Here is a 20,207-nt window from a genome sequence, read left to right on the forward strand (position 1 = left end):
AAAAAGAAAAAGAAATCCTGGATCTCCACATTTTGTCAGATCCTTTCCTAAATTCAATGGATAATTTTGGGCTATGCCACATGTCCCGGCACAAAATTTGAACTATTGGTTCAAAAGTTTCTGTTTAATCATACAAAATAAAAAATAAACACTGATTGTCCTTGGTGGAGGTTGTCTATGGTTTTAGTTTCCTGAAAAGAATGTCCCCCTTGCCATTTTTAACAGCCCCCTCATGCATCATAACTTCATCCTTGCACTAGACCTGATGATATGGCAGGCTCTTCTGCAATCCTGGATGGAATGGAACCACTATGCTCAGATTGATTTTAAAGTTTGAAAATTAATGTAGATCATTTGAGGTATATGTATTGGCAGGTACTAAATACCACCCCACCTGTAACTTGAGAGCCGCACAGAGTTTGGGAACTTTTAGATTGTACCTGTACATCAATTACAACACCACTTCCCTGTATTAAGCATCTCTGTGTAACTTTGCCACTGATATCATTTATATACAGATTGTACAGTTTATACAGATGTATAACTTGTTTGTTGCAAGCTTTGAGTTGGCTAGTGTCTGTGTATGTTAAAAGCAAGGAATGAATATTGCAGCAGATATGTCATGCTGTCCTCTTGCAGTTATCACCTTGAAGAGCTGGACCTGTCCTCCTGTCTACTCACTCAAGACATGCTTCAGATGCTGTGGCCTGCCTTCAGACACACCCATAATCTCAAGTGAGACAAACACTTTACTTTACTCATAGAATGACGAAGGAGCATCTCATATGCTGAACTTTGCACTTGTACTACCTCTGCTCCAATTATAAGAAGTGAAATGTTTCAATATCCCATCACATTTCGGATTTTACACCATAACAAAGTAAATACTCTAAGATCAGAATCTAAACTTGCAAACTGTTGATATTCACACTTGAAAGGGACCTGCTACTGAGTGAATAGTTGTGAGCAGTAAATCAGGTTTTAACTAGTCTGGACATGACCCATTTTGTCCATTTCCAATCTGACTAAGTCATAGAGACTGTAAACACTACTGTCAAGTTTAAAATGGTGTGATCCATGCTTTGCCTTATTATTTTGAAAGCCATGGAGTATATCATGGGTATAATTAAGGTACATAGTGTAGGAGTCCTACACCCTTTTTTGTTGTTGTTTTGCTAAATGTTGCAATGACCCGCTCCCGATGTAAATATAACGCATTATACTATAAAGGGGCATTCTAGGTTAAAGAGTCTATCAGCAATCAGGCTCGCTTTTTTCCTCTCTCTCTCTCTCTCTCTCTCTCTCTCTCTCTCTCTCTCTCTCTCTCTCTCTCTCTCTCTCTCTCTCTCTCTCTCTCTCTCTCTCTCTCTCTCTCCCTTACACACAAGAACAGTGTGATCAGTGTATATACTAAGTCTGAGTAAAAACAGACTTTGAAAACTTAGTAAATGAATGTATAGCTTGAGGACATGTAAAAAAAAAAAAAATGTTGTAACTTCTTTAGAATATTGGAATGTTGTTGCTGCAACCAGATTCAATGACCTTTTCCGATATTTTCAGATAGTTTAGTTTTAAGCACTTCTCCAGCAGACTGGGGTGTAGCAGCAAGCACTGGCCTTCTTTTCAGTTCCTTAACATTGTGGCAAACAGCTCCCCTGCCCATGTCATGAGACTCAAGTTCCCGTCTACGAAAACAATACTTTTTGATCACTTTTCTAGTGAGAAATGTGCTCGTTACATTTCATTTCTTTCAGCTGATGCTTTATCCCAAGCGACTTACAATAAGGGATACCAACCATGAGGGTACAAACCCAGAACAGCAAGAATCTAATTATAATTTGCTTCAAGAAAGCCAAACTACAAAGTGCTATCTGTAAGTGCCATATAAGTGCTACTAAATATAAATATAGTGTATTTTTTATTTTTTTAATATATATATATGTATATATATATATATATATGTGTGTATAGTGGAGAGAGCTGTGTCTTAAGCCTGCGACAGAAGATGTGTCGACTTTCTACTGTCCTGATGTCAATGGGGAGCTTGTTCCGCCACCTAGGAGCCAAGACATCAAGAAACGTGATTTTGTTAAGTGGCCAGCTTGCAATGAGGGAGCAGTAAGCCGAATGGCAGATGCAGAGCGGATTTGATGGGCTGGGGTGTAAGGTTTGACCATGTCTTGATTGTAGACTGGGCCCGATCCGTCTTAGCGTGAGATGACCAGAGCCTGGACCAGAACATGCGCCGCCTTCTAAGTTAGAAGGGGACATATTCTCCTGATGTTGTGCAGCATGTGTCTACAGGAACGTGTTGTAGTGAGAGGACAAGGTTCAGACAGAGATTCTCTCCAAGTTACCCGGTAAGTGTGGTCGTTGAAGTAGGATGAGAACAGAGGAAAGAGAGGCTGCTCTAGCAGTGTGAAGTTGCTCAGAGACAGCAAGGAGGGCAGTCTCAGCTGAGTGGCCTGCCTGAAGCCAGACTGGTGAGGATCAAGAAGGCTGTTATGGTGAAGATAGGAGGGGTTTGATTAAAGATAACTCGTTCAAGAGTTTGGAAAGAAAGGGAAGAAGAGAGATGGGTTTGTAGTTGTTAACTTCAGTCAGGTTGAGGGTGGGATTCTTCCGGAGAGGGTTTACTCTTGCCTCTTTCAGGGAAGTGTTGATAAGATGGGTGTGAAAAGGAAGGTCGGGAGCAATAGACTGGAGAATTGAAATGGGATGGGGTCAAGGGGGCAGGTGGTTGTGCGGGCGGAGGTTACCAAGGTAAGAACCTGATTGGGAGACGGGGGTGAAAGAGGAAAGCAAAGGGGAGAGGAGCGAATGTTATCTATCTTTTTTGTGAAATAATTGACAAAGTGGCTTGGTAGAAAAGTGGAAGGAGGAGGGGGACTGGGGGGTCAAGGAGGTTGAAAATGAGGATTGAATTCTAGTTTGGTAAAAAGAGCTTTTTGCAGCAGTAATACAGGCAGAGAAAGAGGAGAGAAGAGATTGATAAGTGAGCAGGTCATCAGGGTGTTTAGATTTTAGGCATTTCCTTTCTGAAGCTTTCATAGTGGCTCTGTCAGCGTGCACTGATTCAGAGAGCCACGGAGCTGGGGATGACTTGCAGAGCTGTTGTGATGTAAGAGAACAGAGAGAAGGACAGAAGTAGACAAGAAAGGAGCATGTCTGGGGCAGAGTTAGGATGCATGAGTGAGAGAGAGTCAGATGAAGAGAGGCACATGAGGCCAGAGAGGAGGGAGAGAGGGAGTGAATGTTGGGACGGACAGGTACCGTTGATGTGGGAGAAAGTAAGAGATAAAGAAGTGGTCAGAGACATGAAGTGGGTTTACAGAGAGGTAAGATGTAGAGCAGTTTCTGGTGAAAATATAGTCAAGGTGGTTATCAGCTTTGTGAGAAGGAGGGGAAGGACTGAGTGAGAGAGCAGAGGAAGACAGTAAAATTAATAGGTCAGACGACTTCTCTGTATGGATGTTAAAGTCACCCAGGTGGAAAAGTGGAGGGCCTTTTCTTTGATGTTAGTTAGGAGGACGTCTGATTCTTCCAATAAATCTCCCAAAGGACCTGATGGACGGTATGGAACAAAAATGGTTAATTGTACCGGATAAGTAACTGTTACAGCATGAAATTAAAATGACAGTGGGGTCAAATGTGGCAGCGGGTAGAGAAAAACACTCCATTAGGGGGATGATGAGTAAACCTGTACCACCACCCCTACCAGTTGGTGTGTGGATGAAAGATAAAGGAAGATGAGAGAGCAACAGGTGAGACAAACGGTACAACCTAGCAGATACAATAGTATTCTAGTAGAGAAGGTTATTTAAAGAATATACTTAGCCTAAACCCAAGTAGTCTGGTAGCTTGAAACCCCAGAAGTCCAATGCACACTAAAGTTCTGCCTTTTTGGAACTGGGATATATACCTAACTCAGCTGTGCTGACCAATTGTTTGCGTCCACATATGACTTTAAGAGTCTCAGCTGTAAAACAAAGTTTCACCCAAGGTGACCTCTTCTTTAGACATAATAAAACAGAAAAATACACAACATGTCTCCATTCTACTTGTGTGGTGTCATCGAAGTGTCCGCAAGCCCGGACATTCATATTTTTTGAGTCAAAATTAGGTAATTTACACAATTTTTTTTATCTAAACGTCCTCTTATTGCCTCCTCTGGGGCACGTTCACATATGAAGTGTGCACTGTGACTGAATTCACAACAAATCTGGCTACATGACACCTTCCTGCATAGTTGTGTGGATGTGTTTGTGTGTCAGTTTCTCTAAATCATTGCTTTGTTCCAGCTTAAGCCGCTCACCCTCTTCCTTCACTCTGTAACTAGCTCGACAACTGATGTCACTCTCTTTCTATCTCACTCACACATTCGCTCTGTTGCACAGGTTTTGAAATTCATTTTTGATTGGTTAGATGATTGTCATAGTCTTCTAGCATGTGAATGCTGTGTGTTGTGACTGCCTGTCTCTGTCCTCAGTCTGCAGTTTAACAGCCTGGGTCCTGAATCCTGCATCGTCTTGAGAGATCTGCTACGAGATCCAAAGAGCTCTATAAGATCTCTACAGTAAGAGTACACATTAATTAATGTCTTTATCTTTTTTAGAATATAGTTGTGCAAAGGAATCTCTTTACTGTGCTTCCATTACATATTTTAAGGGGAAAATTCCTATTTCATTTAATTATGCAAAGTAACAAAACTTTTGTGGATTCCATGCAATATGGCCTGATGTGTCACACCAGATTTGTTCTGTTGTCTGTGGACTGAAACACTGCAACAAAGTTTCAATAAACAAAGTTACACAAGCCATCACTTTTAAAAAGCAAAGAGGATGGCGAGGACACACGCACAGGCTCAGACGCAGATTTGCCCATTATGAAAGAACATGGGGGAATATGCCGCCATTTTTTTTAGCCGTATTAAATAAATATTGCATCAAATAATCAAACGTGCAGTGTCCAGGTATGGGAAGTAAACCAACTCTCTCAAACTCTTTGAAGCAAGCTTCTGCAATTCGGAATATGAGTGTGGTTGGTGGGGTTAATGACAAACGTATTATTGCAATCATAATGAGGTAAACATGTTTATTTAAAGGGTTCTATACACAGTGCCTTGCATAAGTATTCACCCCCCTTGGACTTTTTCCCATTATGGACTGTTATTAACTGGAATTCAAATAGACTTAAATAAACTTTTTCCCGTTTGATCAACAAAACATGCATAGTACTTTGGAGGTGCAAAATAAATTTTATTGTGACACAAACAATAATGAGAACAAAAAAGTTGACATCTGTTGGGTGCATAAGTATTCACCCCCCTGTGTCAATACTTGGTAGAACCCCCTTTCGCTGCAATTACAGCTGCAAGTCTTTTGGGGTATGTCTCTACCAGCTTTGCACATCTAGAAATGGAAAGGTTTGTCCATTCTTCTTGGCAAAAAAGATGAAGCTCAGTCAGATTGGATGGAGACGTCTGTGAACCGCAATCTTCAAGTCTTGCCATAGATTCTCTATTGGATTGAGGTCTGGGCTTTGACTGGGCCATTTTAAGACATTAACATTCTTTAATCCAAACCATTCCTTTGTAGCTCTGGCTGTATGTTTAGGGTCATTGTCCTGCTGGAAGATGAACCTCCGCCCCAGTCTCAAGTCTTTTGCAGACTGCATCAGATTTTCTTCAAGGATTTCCCTGTATTTGGCTCCATCCATCTTACCCTCTATTCTGACCAGTTTCCCTGTACCTGCTGAAGAGAAGCATCCCCACAGCATGATGCTACCACCACCATGTTTCACTGTTGGGTTTTCGCCACACATAGCGTTTTGCATTGAGGCCAAAAAGTTCAATTTTGGTCTCATCTGACCAGAGCACCTTCTTCCACATGTTTGCTGTGTCTCCCACATGGCTTCTGGCAAACTCCAAACGGGATTTTTTATGGATCCCTTTCAACAATGGCTTTCTTCTTGCCACTCTTCCATAAAGGCCAGATTTGTGGAGTAGACGACTAATAGTTGTCCTGTGGACAGATTCTCCCACCTCAGCTGTGGATCTCTGCAACTCCTCCAGAGTAACCATGGGCCTCCTGGTTGCTTCTCTGATTAATTTTCTCCTTGTCCGACTCTTCAGTTTGGGTGGACGGCCTCCTCTTGGTAGGTTTGCGGTTGTGCCATATTCTTTCCATTTTCTTATGATGGATTTTATGGTGCTCAGAGAGATGTTCAAAGCTCTGGATATTTTTTTATAACCTAACCCTGCTTCATATTTCTCCACAACTTTATCCCTGACCTGTTTGGTGAGCTCCTTGGTCTTCATGATGCTGTTTGTTCAGTAATGATCTCCAACAAACTCTGAGTCCGTCACAGAACAGGTGTATTTATACTGAGATTAAATTGCAGACAGGTGGACCCTATTTACTAATTATGTGACTTGCAAATGTGACTTGTGAATGCAATTGGTCGCACCAGATCTTTGTTAGGGGTTTCACAGTAAAGGGGGTGAATACATATGCACTCAACACTTTTCAGATTTTTATTTGTAAATAATTGTGAAATCCATGTAATATTTCCCCCCACTTCCAAATGATGCACTATTTTGTGTTGGTCCATTACATAAACTCACGATGAAATAAATTTTAATCTGTGGTTATACCATGACAAAATGTAGAAAAGTCCAAAGGGGGTGAATACTTATGCAAGGCACTGTATATAGAACCCTTTCTGCTGGAAATGAGGTTCAATGATAAAATTTAATATAAAATAATGTTGATACGGCACACTAATTCACAAGAAAATTTGATTGGTCTGGGCTAATTTGAGCTCGACATTGTATAGCAGCCAGAAGCAGTACATCAAAGTATAAAACATGTCACTTCCTGTTCCTGTGATCATGAGTTAATATTAGATATGTATATAATCAGGCCATGACTGTGGTCTTGTGCAAGAGGTTTGTGGCTGATTGGACAAGAGGAATTATAAACAGAGGAGTTATAATATACCCTCTTTTTTGGTGAGTGTTAGCTACGACAATTGACGCCATAGCTAACATGGTGTTCGACAAAAACTCAGTTTCCATAAGACTTCATCATCAAAGGGCCTTCTCACAAAGTTTGCCATGGTTGCGGGGAGTAAATCAAAACGTCAGAAGTGCAAAAACATTTCCTGTTGCCACCAGGGGGCGCTGTGTCATGATTTCTGTTTAGGTGACATCAGGCCGGGAATCAATTGGACCATGTATGACTGAGATACAACCACCTTGTATTTTGATGGCGAGTCGTCAAAATTTGACGCCACCCGACAGTCTTTAAAACTCAAAATTTTAAGTCATTTTGATCTCCATCTTATTAAGATGACACTCAGTGAATTTGAAGTTGATCTGATTAAAGCTCTGGGAGGAGTATGTTAAAATGGCCACTAAATCCAAAATTAACTGACTTCCTGTTGCGTTAATCAAATTGGTGGCAGGGACTCTTTTCATGTCTGTCTGTATAAAAGTATATACCGAATTTTGCGAAGAATGGTTAAACCAGACACAAATTGATGCGTTGTAGGGGTCGATGTTGTGTCATTTTGCCACAACCAGTTCCCTTTACTCCAGAATACGTGCATTTTCATGAGGCCTGACAACATCAATGTTTGGTGGGTTTTCAAGTATGTTCAAGCCGTCAAAAATGCCTGAATAATCAAACAAAAGGCAATAGGGCCTTCACATTGTTAGTGCTCATGCCCTAATAAAAGTCGGAGCAAAACAATAGGAGCCTTGCACTGTCTTGCTCGGGACTTAATAATAATCAAAGCAAAAACAATTGGTCCTTGCACTGTTGTGCTCGGGACCTAATAATAAAGTTGTGACATCACTTGCATGTACACTGTGTTCTGAGAAGAAGACAGAAATTACTCATTAGTCAAATGTTTTATTCAGACTGTGTGGCAACCCTCTGGTGGAATCTGGAGCCTGCATCCTGCTGGAGGCCCTGCCAGAAAACCATTCCCTGACACACCTGTCCCTGATGCATACTGGGCTGGGGGACCAGGGGGCCCTGGAGCTGGCTGAGAGGCTCCGGGAGCATAAGGTCCTCCAGGAGCTAAATGTTGCCTATAACAACATTGGAGACAATGCTGCGCTGGCTCTGGCTGATGCCTGCAGGGAGCACCCCAGCATTCACACTTTACAGTGAGCAGCTCTGCACATCAGCTGTATATATTCATGTTATTTCATTCAGACAAACTCATGGTCTCTTGCTCTTAATGTCAATGTCACCACATTTTGAAAGTTGTTGAACAAGAGGAAGTAAGTTCACATTATAAATCATAATAGGTATATTGAAATGCCCTTTTCATACACATAATACATAACATGGTTCTCTTCATCTATCTTATAAGGCAATACTTTGCTCCTGCAGAGGACAATTTTGGGACATAACAAATATTGAAAACCAAAAAAATACTATTTTAATTGAAATACCAACATCTAAATCAATTGTCCCAACTTAACTAAAGGCAGTTGTACTCGATCTGAATGTCTAGAGGTGAAATCTTGATATATAGTGCAAAAACTAAAATACTTAGTCCAATACCTATGTACTGCTGGCTCATATTTGGTCACTTACAGCAGGGTATATGGTAGAATGATCTGTCAACACACATCACTGAATATGTATACATCCCTTTAATTCTGCTGTCTTTCTGGACAGAGTGTGCATGTTCTCCCTGTCTTCATGTTTTTTTTTTTGGGTAGAATGGCTTCCTCCTGTATCCATGCATGGATGGATAATTGTCATGACCTAGCAGTTAAATGTAGATCTGAGTATATAACTGCCTTTCCTACCAAAATGGCTGTATAAGTTAGATAAGCAGAAGGGAAATGAGCATAAATGCCTCATATTTTCTCTTTTGTACTTTGTAATCTTAAATTTGGATATATTTTCGATAAACATTGTGTTAACACATGTATTTTGTAAATTTGAAGATGGTTTGTGTGTATATGCAGCTACATAAAACTTTACTATACTATATACATATTAAACATTTTCTGAACATAGTTAGGAGCAGGGCCTCCATTAGCCTTGAACATCACCCATAGTATTTTAAAATCAGTTAGCTGTGCCAATCCATCACATATTCACACTTGATATAAATAATAATTGTATTGTTTAAAAGATCCAGTTTATGTAAAACACACACAGACAGACTACAAAGTTCACGGTTGCATATTAGCCGTCACACAAGTAATACTTGTCTAGTATTTGTCTTTGTGTAGTGTGTATCTGAACTCCCTCAGTGATGCGGGGAAGCAGTCCTTGTATGTCAGAGGTGTTCCAAGTCACAGCGGAAGTGGCCGGAAAGTCAAGGTCCTAGCTTCAGTCACTGAAGGCTCAGATATTTCCGAGGACTGGCACCCCATCCTCAGTGTGATACGAAAGAACACCTCATCCTGGGACCGCCAACGTGTCAAGCAGCAGCTCCAGGTACTCATTCACAGTCACAAACAGAACCCATCAAGCCCCTTAAAGTTGCAGTGTGTACAATTTAGTGACATAAAGTACTGAAGTTGCAGGTTGCAGCTGAACACCCCTCACCTCATCCTCCCCTTCCAAACATGAAGGAGAACCTGTGGTAACCTTCAGTTTCATAAAAACTCAAACGGTGTTTAGTTTGTCCAGTCTGGGCTACTACTACAAACATGGCGGCCTTCATAGAAAGGACTCACCTGATTATGTTAATGTAAAAGTCAGATTTTAAGGTAAATAAAATGACAATTTGTATAGTTTAGATGAAACGCACTCGTACAAAAATGTCTCCGGGATTATTTTATATTAAATAGATCCCTTTCACCTAGATCCTACATACTGGTCCTTTAATAGGGTTGTAACACTTGTCCACAGTTCCGTCTCCTGGAATCGTAACACTTCTCCCTGCCCAACCCCACATGCTGCCACAGCAATAAGCAAAACCTGTTGAACTCTCATTACTTTACTAATGTAAGATAATGTATCGTTCTTTTCACAAATAACACTATAATGAAACATGAAATTTATAGCACAAAAGTATTATTGTATTTAAAGTTTGCAAATATTGCACATTACACCTGTAGCAACCACTGTTGGATCATGTCACCGCCCAAATATCAAATATTTCAATCATGTTTCTAGGGACACAACTGCAATCATTCAATAATTCAATCGAAACCCCATACCACTGCCCTGCGTAATCTGAACCGAGGAAAAGCTCAAATCTTTTTTTCAGGGGTTTATTAAATCAACAACATTTGATCTTTTGAGAATCATTACAATCCTACCCCCTTCACCTGACCCCAGCAATTCATTATTGAGAAGTGTGACATTTCTTCTTCAGTTTTTGACAGACCCACCTTTTTTAGCCTTCAGGAAAAGTGTTGCTGATCATCTCACATAATAAACAATCAAAAATGTGAAGTGAGAAGACAGAACAGACACATGTTCATTCTTTCAATGGGCACATCAACAACACTATGTCTCATGTGTTATTAGACTTTGGTGATTGTTTAAAGCAGCAATATTTGAAACAACACCACCATTCTAGTTACAGTGGATATATAAAAGTCTACACACCCCTGTTAAAATGCAAGGTTTTTGTGATGTAAACAAATGAGACAAAGATAAATCCTGTCTGAACTTTTTCCACCTTTAATGTGACCTTTAACGTGAACAATTCAGTTGGAACAGTGAACAAAGCGAAGACAGCCATCATCAAGTGGAGAAAATATGGCACAATAATGACATTACCAAGAACTGGACATCCCTGCAAAATTGATGAAAAGACTAGAAGAAAACTGGTCAGGGAGACTTCCGAGAGGCCTACAGCAACATTAAAGGATTTGCAGGAATTTCTGGCAAGGACTGGCTGTGTACTACATGTGACAACAATCTTCCGTATTCTTCGTATGTTTTGGCTATGGGGCAGGGTGGCAAGACAGTAGCCTTTTCTTACCAAGAAAAACATCCAAGCCCTGCTAAATTTTGCAAAAACATACATGAAGTCTCCAAAAAGCATGTGGGGAAATGTTTTATGGTCTGGTGAAACCAAGGCTGAACTTTTTGGCCATAATTCCAAAAGGTATGTTTGGTGCAAAAACAACACTGCACATTCACCCAAAGAACACCATACCCACAGTGAAGCATGGTGGTGGCAGCATCATGCTTTGGGGCTGTTTAACTTCAGCTGGAACAGGGCCTTAGTCAAGGTGGAGGGAATTATGAACAGTTAAATAATACCAGTCAGTTTTGGCACAAAACCTTCCGGCTTCCGTTAGAAAGCTGAAGATGATGAGGAATTTCACTTATCAGCATGATAATGACCCAAAGCATACATCCAAATCAACAAAAGCATGGCTTCACCAGAAGAATATTCATGTTTTGGAATGACCCAGACCTGATTCCAATTGAACACGGGATGATCTGAAGAGGGCTGTACACAGGAGATGCCCTCGCAATCTGACAGATTTGGAGCCCTTTTGCAGTAAGAGTGGGCAAATATTGCCAAGTCAAGATGTGCCATGCTATTAGACTCCTACCCCAAAAGACTGAGTTCTGTAATAAATTCAAAAGGTGCTTCGACAAAGTATTAGGCTAGGGTGTGCACACTTATGCAACCAGGTTATTGTACTTTCTTACTTACATTAAAGGTGGAAAAAGTTTGGACAGTATTTATCTTTGTCTCATTTGATTACATCACAAAAACCTTGAAATTTAACAGGGGTGTGTAAACTTTTTAGATCCACTGTATATAAAATCCTGATAGGACAAGCTAGAGCTCACTTCTCTCAATAAACAAGAGTCGGATAGAAGGATCTGATTCGATACCAAGCCATTTGTCATTCTGTGTGTCACAGTACAGGTCAACTCGGTTGGCACATTTTTGGCAGCTGTATTTAGATTAAGTAATTCATTAAAAATCTATGTTGATCTTTGCACACTGTTTAAGAACAAGTGATGTTTATCCATTATGCAAGTTGTGCAGTTAAGAGAGTTTGGTGATTCTGACATGGAACACCTGTTCCTACACAAGATCCATTCTTTAATGGTTTTATTCTGTTTTAACTAACAGGTGACAGGGTCAAATACTGTAGCACTGGTGTACCACAAATAATTACATCATCAAATTGACACCTTTTAAAGAGTGCTGTGACAGTCGTCATCTCATTTTTAACGTCAGAAAGGCCCCACTGAGATGATATTCAACCCCAGACAGGTGACAGACCATAACCAGGTTATAATCACTAATACTGTTATCGAGCAGGTGAGCACTTTTAAATATCTGGGCATAAAGCTGGACTGCAATTTGAAATGGAGTGGCCATGTAGACTTCCTGTGTTGAGCTAGCTCAAAGGCTGCACTCATTACGGAGACTTTGAATGTTTGGTGTGAGCACTGATGTCATATCGATATATTACACTGCTGTGCTAGAAAGCATAATTAGATTAGAATGGCAGCATGGTTCGGCACTCTCACTGTCCAGCTAAAATTGAGAACATGGTAAAAATTACTATGAAGGTGATGGGCATAAAGAACAATCCTTTCCCTCAGACCATCTACAAAGGTTCTGTGGTCAGACAAGCACTGAGGATCCTTATTGCCCGTCACACCTTATGTTCTCGAAATTTGACCGGTTACCTTCAGGCAAAAGTTACAAAGCCCATAAGTGTAAGACCAAACGCCTCAAGCTATCATTCATCCCAGCGTCCATCACACTACTCATTAACGAAACATGTTTACTCAGACATGTATGTCAATAACCTTTGCACTTTGTCTGGCACATTTTACACTCAGGTTTCAATGCCAGTTTTGATTTTTATCTTTTATGCATAATATCCATTAAGTGTTTTATTTTTCTAAGTTTTTTTAGGGCAGGTGCAATTTTCAACTCACTTTTATTCTGCATTATTATTATGGGTCTTACACGATATGTTCTTGTGTACTGTTTTTTGTTGTTTGTTGTACAACGTACTTTTCCTCAGCTGCGGTAGCACTTTGCTCCAGAAAAATGTCCATCAATACAATATATTTGAATTGATTCAATGATCAATATGAGATGGTCTCCTGGTCTCTTTCTGTGCAGGTCTTCCTCAGGGATCTTGAGTGGGGGCGTCAGCAGCAGCAGAGCTTCTGGAAGAGGTTACATTTCCGTAGAGTGGAGAAGGGGGTCCGACAGACCCTGCAAATGCTAGAGAAGGACACCATACGTAAATCTACTGGATACAACAAATAATCAGTAAAAAAACAAATAGAGGTGAAAGGGCAATACAAATCCTCAGCAGCATTGTACATTTAAACGTATTTACAAATTGACCGCAAGCCTCGGCATTCATATTTTACTGGACCTGTGTCATTTACACCATGTTCTAATCCTAGAAGTCAGGAGGGGCGATGCTAGCAGATGTAGCGATGCGAACATGCCATTGGTTGGGAGCTTGTGTGCAGTGTGGGTGTTTCCAGTAGGTGCGTGCAAATGTGACCACGGCTCCAAAGGAAGACATTGGAGGACATTTAGGCAACAAAAAAAAAATATCACAGTTTTGAGTTGAATTTGAATGTCAGGGCTTGGATGACACCACAAGAGCAGTATGGAGGCATATTTTTTTTTGTTACTTAAATTGTATTGTATTTGGCTTCAACAGTTTTTATTCCTGAGATCGCTTAAGTGGTATTTGGACTCAAACACCCAACACTCCATCGGCATAGAGTAGATAATGAGTGAATTTATCTGTTATCTGTTCATTATTTATTTATGAAACTATCCCTTTTAAATTCAATTTTATTTGTATAGCGCCAAATCATAACATCACATTACCTCAAGGCACCTCACATGGTAAGGATGTGTCCTTTTTTAATTATTTTGGTTAATCAGGAAACAGCAATAAATATTAAGAGGAGCTGATGTATTTTCCCAGGAAGACAAACACAGACATGATCTGCCCTACTCTGCCTATGATTGGCTTACTCTGATATACGTATCCTAAATAACCAATCACCACTCATACCAATCACACCTAAACCAACATACCCAACCAACAAAAGCAACAAGCAATGTGATGCTTTTGTTAAGCTAGGGGGGAAAAAAGGTTTGCAGGACACTATTGAATTCAATTAAATTGTTTTAGTGCCAAATCATGATATACATTATCTCAAGGCACTTTAGAACACACTACTGATTGATGTGCGCCACAGGCGATTTAGAAATGGGTACATGCTATGCTGATTGAAAAATAAGTGGCTATATGACATATACCTATGTATAACCTGCACTCCACCACTGGTTTTTGGTCATCCAGGCTTTGAAGTCGATGGTCTCAAATGTGGCAATAAGATCCAACAGAACTACTATAGAGACAGTCCATTATCTGAGGCCATGAATATGTCATTGGTTAATTTTAACAGTGCTGTGATAATTGAAAGTCCTCAAACAAACCACAATTGTGCAAGTTCTTGCATAACTGTTAGAAACAGATTTGTCAAGGATTTTGAAAATGAAGGGAAGGTTTGATTTGGGTCTATAATTAACTAAATATCTTGGTCAAGATTGGGCTTTATAAGCACAATTTTAATTATAGCTGACTGATATGCTTAACGGTTTAAAAACAAGTTAATCTTGTTAACATAATGAATCTCAAGATTGGCTATGACCCACAGAGATGAAATCCCTAGAACCCCACCAGTCAGGTAGAAACACCTTGGATTAGAGGTGAACATAGAAAAGCAACTGCAAGTCTTTACCATTTATACATATATAACTCCTGAAGAGTTGGATGAGTGGCAAGCTTCACAGATTCAGTAGAAGTCATAATTCTTACAAGGCAACAAGAACCAGACATAATGTAATGTTGAAGTTATGATTGTGCTACAGTAGTCTGTGGGAATATTCAGCTGACTGTATAAATATGAAATGTGCATTAACAAATAAATATTTTCAACAAAATCTCACTATTTGTCTTATTGGGCTTAATAAGGTGCAATATCCTCTGCCCTTACATGTGAGGGATCCCTCTTCCAGGATGGACAAAAGAGCCAGCTCCAACTATGATTTGTTACTACCAACTCTAAAACAGCAGAAATTAAGTAAAATGTAAGAAACTGAACTTGAGAATATAGATAATCAAACACAAATTTCTGGGGGTCTGTCATCTCAGAGGAAACTGAAGGTGTTTTATTGACATCAACACTCATTAAAGAATTAAAAATGTTGTTATCCAGTCTCTCCCCCACATCCTGAAGAATGGATCTACTTAGAAATACACATAGCTTTTCACCTGTTTAAGTTTACCTTTAAATAACAGTTATGACAACAATACACTGAAAGTTAATGCTACTGTTTAACCACATATAAGAAGTTACCTAAACATTATGTCAAGCTGAACCATCAGGTCAAGCTCATGGACTTTTAGTAACTCACATTAATGCAGCTCACATCCTTTATATGGCAAAAACAAAACAAACCGTCATCTTAATATTGGTTAAATTAACCTTTTTAACCATCATAACTTTCAATCAATCAATCAATCAATTTGATTTGTATAGCCCAGGGGTTTGGAGCCTTGGGATACATTTTTGGAACTGTGAACTTTTAAATTAAAATAATCTTAGAATATACTATGAACGTGAACTAGTTTATTTTCATCTGCATGAACTAATCTTTGAACTAGTTAATTTTAAGTGAGAACTGGCATAACACTGAGTAAAACTATAAATATAACTTTTTCAGCTGTGCTATCAAATATGTATTCTGGCTCCAGACAAATTTTATTTAGTACAACAGGGGGCAAAATGGCTCCTTTGACAGTAAAGCTTGCCGACCCCTGGTTTAGCCCATATTCACAAATCACATAACTTTAACACAGGGCCGGCCCTGGCCATGTTGGAGCCCTAGGTGAGATTTCAGATAGTACATAGTCAAGAAGTTCATAATGAATGATGGGGAAATGTCATCATGTGGGGCCAAAATTCTGGGAAATTGAAACTCCAGGAGAACAGCGGGGGAATCGAAAGTATGGGATGCTAATTTCATCATTTACAGTGGGTACGGAAAGTATTCAGACCCCTTTAAATGTTTCACTCTTTGTATCATTGCAGCCATTTGCTAAAATCAAAAAAGTTTTATGTTTAGAGAGCTTTAGTTAGCTTGATGAGCCTCCTGTTTAGGTGAGCCTTTTCTTTTGTACCGTTTCATAGTAGTTTGGTTTTCCTCCTTCGGGAGCGCTTTTGATTTCTTGCTCTAGCCTTTTGTTTGTCCTCCTTCGGGAGCGATTTATGTTGTATACCTCTTTCTTTGTCTAGTGAGTGTTTTGTTAATATTAAGTGAGTTTTTTCATAGCCCGATTGTTTGTCACTCTTCTTAGAGGATCAGAATTCAATAAAGTGTGCTGGTACGTGTAATCCTCTGCATCTGAGTCCTCATTTCAGTCCAGGCCTGACATTTTTCTGTCAAGATGAGGTGCTGAGTGTACATTAATCAGAAATAAAATGAACTTTTTTGATTTTAGCAAATGGCTGCAATGAAACAAAGAGTGAAAAATGTAAAGAGGTCTGAATACTTTCCGTAACCACTGTATATAATATATAATATTCACTTTTATCGTTTAAAATCGATTTTCAGTGTGCTTTCTGGGCCGATTGATTTACATGGATTAGCATGGAAAGGAGGCGCCCATTTTTTCGAGGCGCTTTCTGGAGAAAGATGCACTTGTGGAGAGTTGCAATGTTTGATTGGTCATTAGGACTGATTGGAATGTAGAGCTGTGTTTCATAAGTGTAGTAGTGAAAATGGACATTATGTTTGCTGATGATTTTGTTGCTAAGGGGGAGCATGTAGTTGGAAAATAGAATGGGACCTAGGATTGAACGATCGATTACGTAATTGCGTCAACTTGTGAAACGTGCGTCGTAAGGAAGGAGACTGCACACAGTCAAAGCATGGACTCATCGTAAGAGCAAGCTGAAGCGGGAAAAAATCGCCCACGATCACCTACCATAGGTCCCCGATAGGTTGACCACGGTCAACGACCTGTTTTTCAGATTCTGACAAACCATTTCTATTTAACCTGTGTAACCTGTAAATAACATCTCAAATTTACAGTTGTTTTATTTTAACCTGTGGGAACACAGAGAAAAGATGTTTGCAACTGTTGAGTGGTTACACTGCATGAAAAGAAGAGTTTGTGCCAGTACGTGTCGTAGGAAATTCATGGAGAAATTTCGGTTAAGCGTTTCTTGCAGTTTTACAAGCCTGAGAATGTTGGAAGGTGACCCCTTGCTCCTAAGCCTAGGGGAGGCTTTCACATGCAAATGCCAATGCTCTGCGCTTTACAAATGCAAATCAGGATAGTTTCCCTCGGAGCAGATAACACCTTTTTCTAAATTATCTGGCGAAAGTACACCAGGCTTAAAATAAATATAAAACCTGAAATTGTAAATTATTCTTAGGTAAGTGTGCTAAAATTAATTACATTGTATACCACGAGCAAAATCAATGCTATGAAAAAAAATTGAAACAATGCACATTATTTCATCATTTTATTATTATCCAAAACACAATCCTAAATCTCAGAGTGGCATGATTACAGTCACTTTTTCAAATGTGCTGGTTAAATGCACAGTGGATGTGTTAACCACACATCTACCAGCAATCCGCTCAACAGGCAGAAATGATGTTGGATATGATTTGTCTGTGCCCCAAAAGCTCCAAACTTCTACTGGCTTTCCATAAAAATATCTGTCCTCCCAAAATACTGGAAATTCCCTCATAATTTGAACTTCTTATTAAACTTTCTCAGTATTCCATTAAACACTAAACACTTTTATCCAAAGCGACTACAATATGTGCATTCAACTATGAGGGTACAAACACAGAACAGCAAAAATCATGTAAGTACAATAACTTAAAACCAGAAAGAATAAACGGGTCCTCAGTCACATACTCATCCCATGTAAAATTTAAATTTAAAAGCTGTTTTAACCGCTGCTTTAAGATGAGAAGGACAGTTGTGAAGCTTTACTCTGAAGAAGTGACGTCAGTTGTTTGCGTCATCACCTGATGGGATTGTCCAATCACAGCCTCGTGAATGCAGAGTCTGTCTGCCGCAGACATGAGAGGATCATGTTAAGTCTGTTCCGTATGAGTGACTCTGTTTTCGGGATAAATAACTTGCTGAAGTCGACACGACACTGTTTCCCTGGAGGAGAAGATGAGTGCGTGGGAAAGCAAAGCCGCGGGCCCGGTGTGGAGGAGTCGAGGCGGAGAAGACAGGCGCACAGTCCCTGAATTAAGGTGAGGCGAAGCTATTGCTAACTGCTAAGCTAACTCAGATTTGAAAAACGTGTGAACCACTGTGGGATTAGCGCGACAGTTGCTAAAAGTAGAATAAAGCATTGAGTGCTTTAGCGGGGTTAGTGCATGTTTAATTAGGTATGAACTAATTAAATCGAACGGTTTGTTTTCGGTTAGTTTTTTCATAAACGTAACTTTTCTCTTTTTTTTATTTTTGTAGGAAGTTTCCGTCTCTTCACAGCTCTGTTGATAATGGCCGGCGGAGCGAGGGTATGACTAAAGATGTGCTGTGCTGTTTAAAATACATCCTCCAGCTTTACTTTATCTGATCTTTTTCATCGTTGTGATTTCACAGCCTGATTCCCGCACACAAGGACGCAGTCACTGCACATTACGCAGAGACTCGCTGAAAGTCAAAATTTGCAGTGCGGGCTAACAACGCCATTGTACGTAAGTCAGGATTTTTTAAGGAATTTTGCTGTGGATCCTCCAACGGTGATGCAGCGAGGCTATCTCCGTTTATTAATAATAAACTCATGTTACTCATGTTGTTTTCCAGCTGCCTGTACTATGACTTACTAAGACCCACTATGAGCCAGTATGAAGGAGCTTCCAGTTCATCCATACGGACCTTGCATCAGCATTCAAGAGTTCAGGAGTTGGCAGAGAAGAAAGAGGTTAAGGTTAGATTCATTAAATCATTTTTCAGATACATGTGTAGGTGCATGTTGTCATTGAACTGTGCTAATTGTACTGATTGTGTTTACAGCTGATTGAAGACAGATGACATGGATCCATCCTTCCACAGCCAGGAGCTCACCGACCTGTGTGCCACACTTCAAATAAGACTAGAGGCTACACTGGATCTCACAGCTACACACCACAGACGTCTACACACCACAGAAGTCTACACACTGGGGCAGATTCGGACAGAGTCCCACAAAGAACATATGACCCAGAGGCTCTAAAGAGACATTTCAAGCTTCACCTGATTAGCTTTTCACTGGCTAGGCTAGTTGTGTATGTACAATATTTGTGCTGTATGTAAATAAACCTTTGACTCAACATATACCTCGTTCATGTTTTTTCTTCCCTGTACAATATGTTCACTTATAACATCAAGCATCACATGAATGAATGTATAGTCTTAATTAACTGCATTGCTTTTGGTAAAGGCTTATTAATAAATAATGATTTATTATATATATATTACTAGTAACAACTATATATTAATTTTTTTAATTAATATTGTGTGGGAGGGGTTTACCCCACTTGTGTGCTGCAATGACCCAGGGTGACCAATGGCAACACTTCTACCAGCCAATCACGAGTGACTTTCCGGGTTGGTTTCCTCCAATGGGGAATCGAGAGAGGCTCAGCAGCGGCTTCGCCCTGAGTCATATGCTAATTAGATAACACCTTCGCTTTGCGACCCCCCCCGCTCTCCCCCTTTGTTCTCCAGACTCCCTCTCCGAGGTACGTTTACTCCGCTTCCCTTAGGTTAATGTTGCGGAAGAACGCGGTGCTGACGTGCTGTAAATAGGCACTAACTTCAGGGGATCAGGTAACTTCCATAAGATTTCCCATGACACTAATTCTGCTTTTCGCCTAGTGTGCCCCACCATTAAAGAGATGCGGACGTCAACACATTAGTTCGGCTATAATATTAGTTCCGCCTCGCATTTTCCCCTCCCGGTCGCGCGCCCCAGCTTTTATGCCTCCGCCGACACTAATTCTGCTTTTCGCCTAGTGTAATGGCTCGTAGACCGTAATTTCACACAGTTAACTTTATTGTTAGTACATAACTACAACAACAATCCCTTTCGGTCAGCCTGTCGTACAACTGCTGTGCATACTTCAGTAACTACAGCCACAACTGGTGTGGCTTATACAAAACATGCAAGTCA

The 20,207-nt window shown here is 40.1% G+C and overlaps 1 protein-coding gene across 6 annotated transcripts in view; it reads left to right on the plus strand.

Annotated features, from left to right (window-relative positions):
- The window catches only part of nlrx1 (NLR family member X1), a 58,844-nt gene extending 39,479 nt beyond the window's left edge, over positions 1 to 19,365 (plus strand). For 3 of the 6 annotated variants that reach the window (XM_053423627.1, XM_053423628.1, XM_053423623.1), the window contains 9 exons: positions 640 to 735; positions 4,490 to 4,576; positions 7,925 to 8,176; positions 9,263 to 9,470; positions 13,099 to 18,300; positions 18,521 to 18,570; positions 18,656 to 18,746; positions 18,860 to 18,983; positions 19,070 to 19,365. In XM_053423627.1, the coding sequence (XP_053279602.1) occupies positions 640 to 735; positions 4,490 to 4,576; positions 7,925 to 8,176; positions 9,263 to 9,470; positions 13,099 to 13,248 (793 nt within the window). In that variant the 3' untranslated portion in view covers positions 13,249 to 18,300; positions 18,521 to 18,570; positions 18,656 to 18,746; positions 18,860 to 18,983; positions 19,070 to 19,365. Of the gene's footprint in view, positions 1 to 639; positions 736 to 4,489; positions 4,577 to 7,924; positions 8,177 to 9,262; positions 9,471 to 13,098; positions 18,301 to 18,520; positions 18,571 to 18,655; positions 18,751 to 18,859; positions 18,984 to 19,069 lie in introns of all 6 variants that reach the window. The other 3 variants (XM_053423624.1, XM_053423626.1, XM_053423625.1) reach the window with 3 other exon arrangements.
- Positions 19,366 to 20,207: the final 842 nt, after the last annotated feature.

Source organism: Pleuronectes platessa, chromosome 5 (genome assembly GCF_947347685.1).
Source record: "Pleuronectes platessa chromosome 5, fPlePla1.1, whole genome shotgun sequence".
NCBI lineage: Eukaryota > Metazoa > Chordata > Actinopteri > Pleuronectiformes > Pleuronectidae > Pleuronectes > Pleuronectes platessa.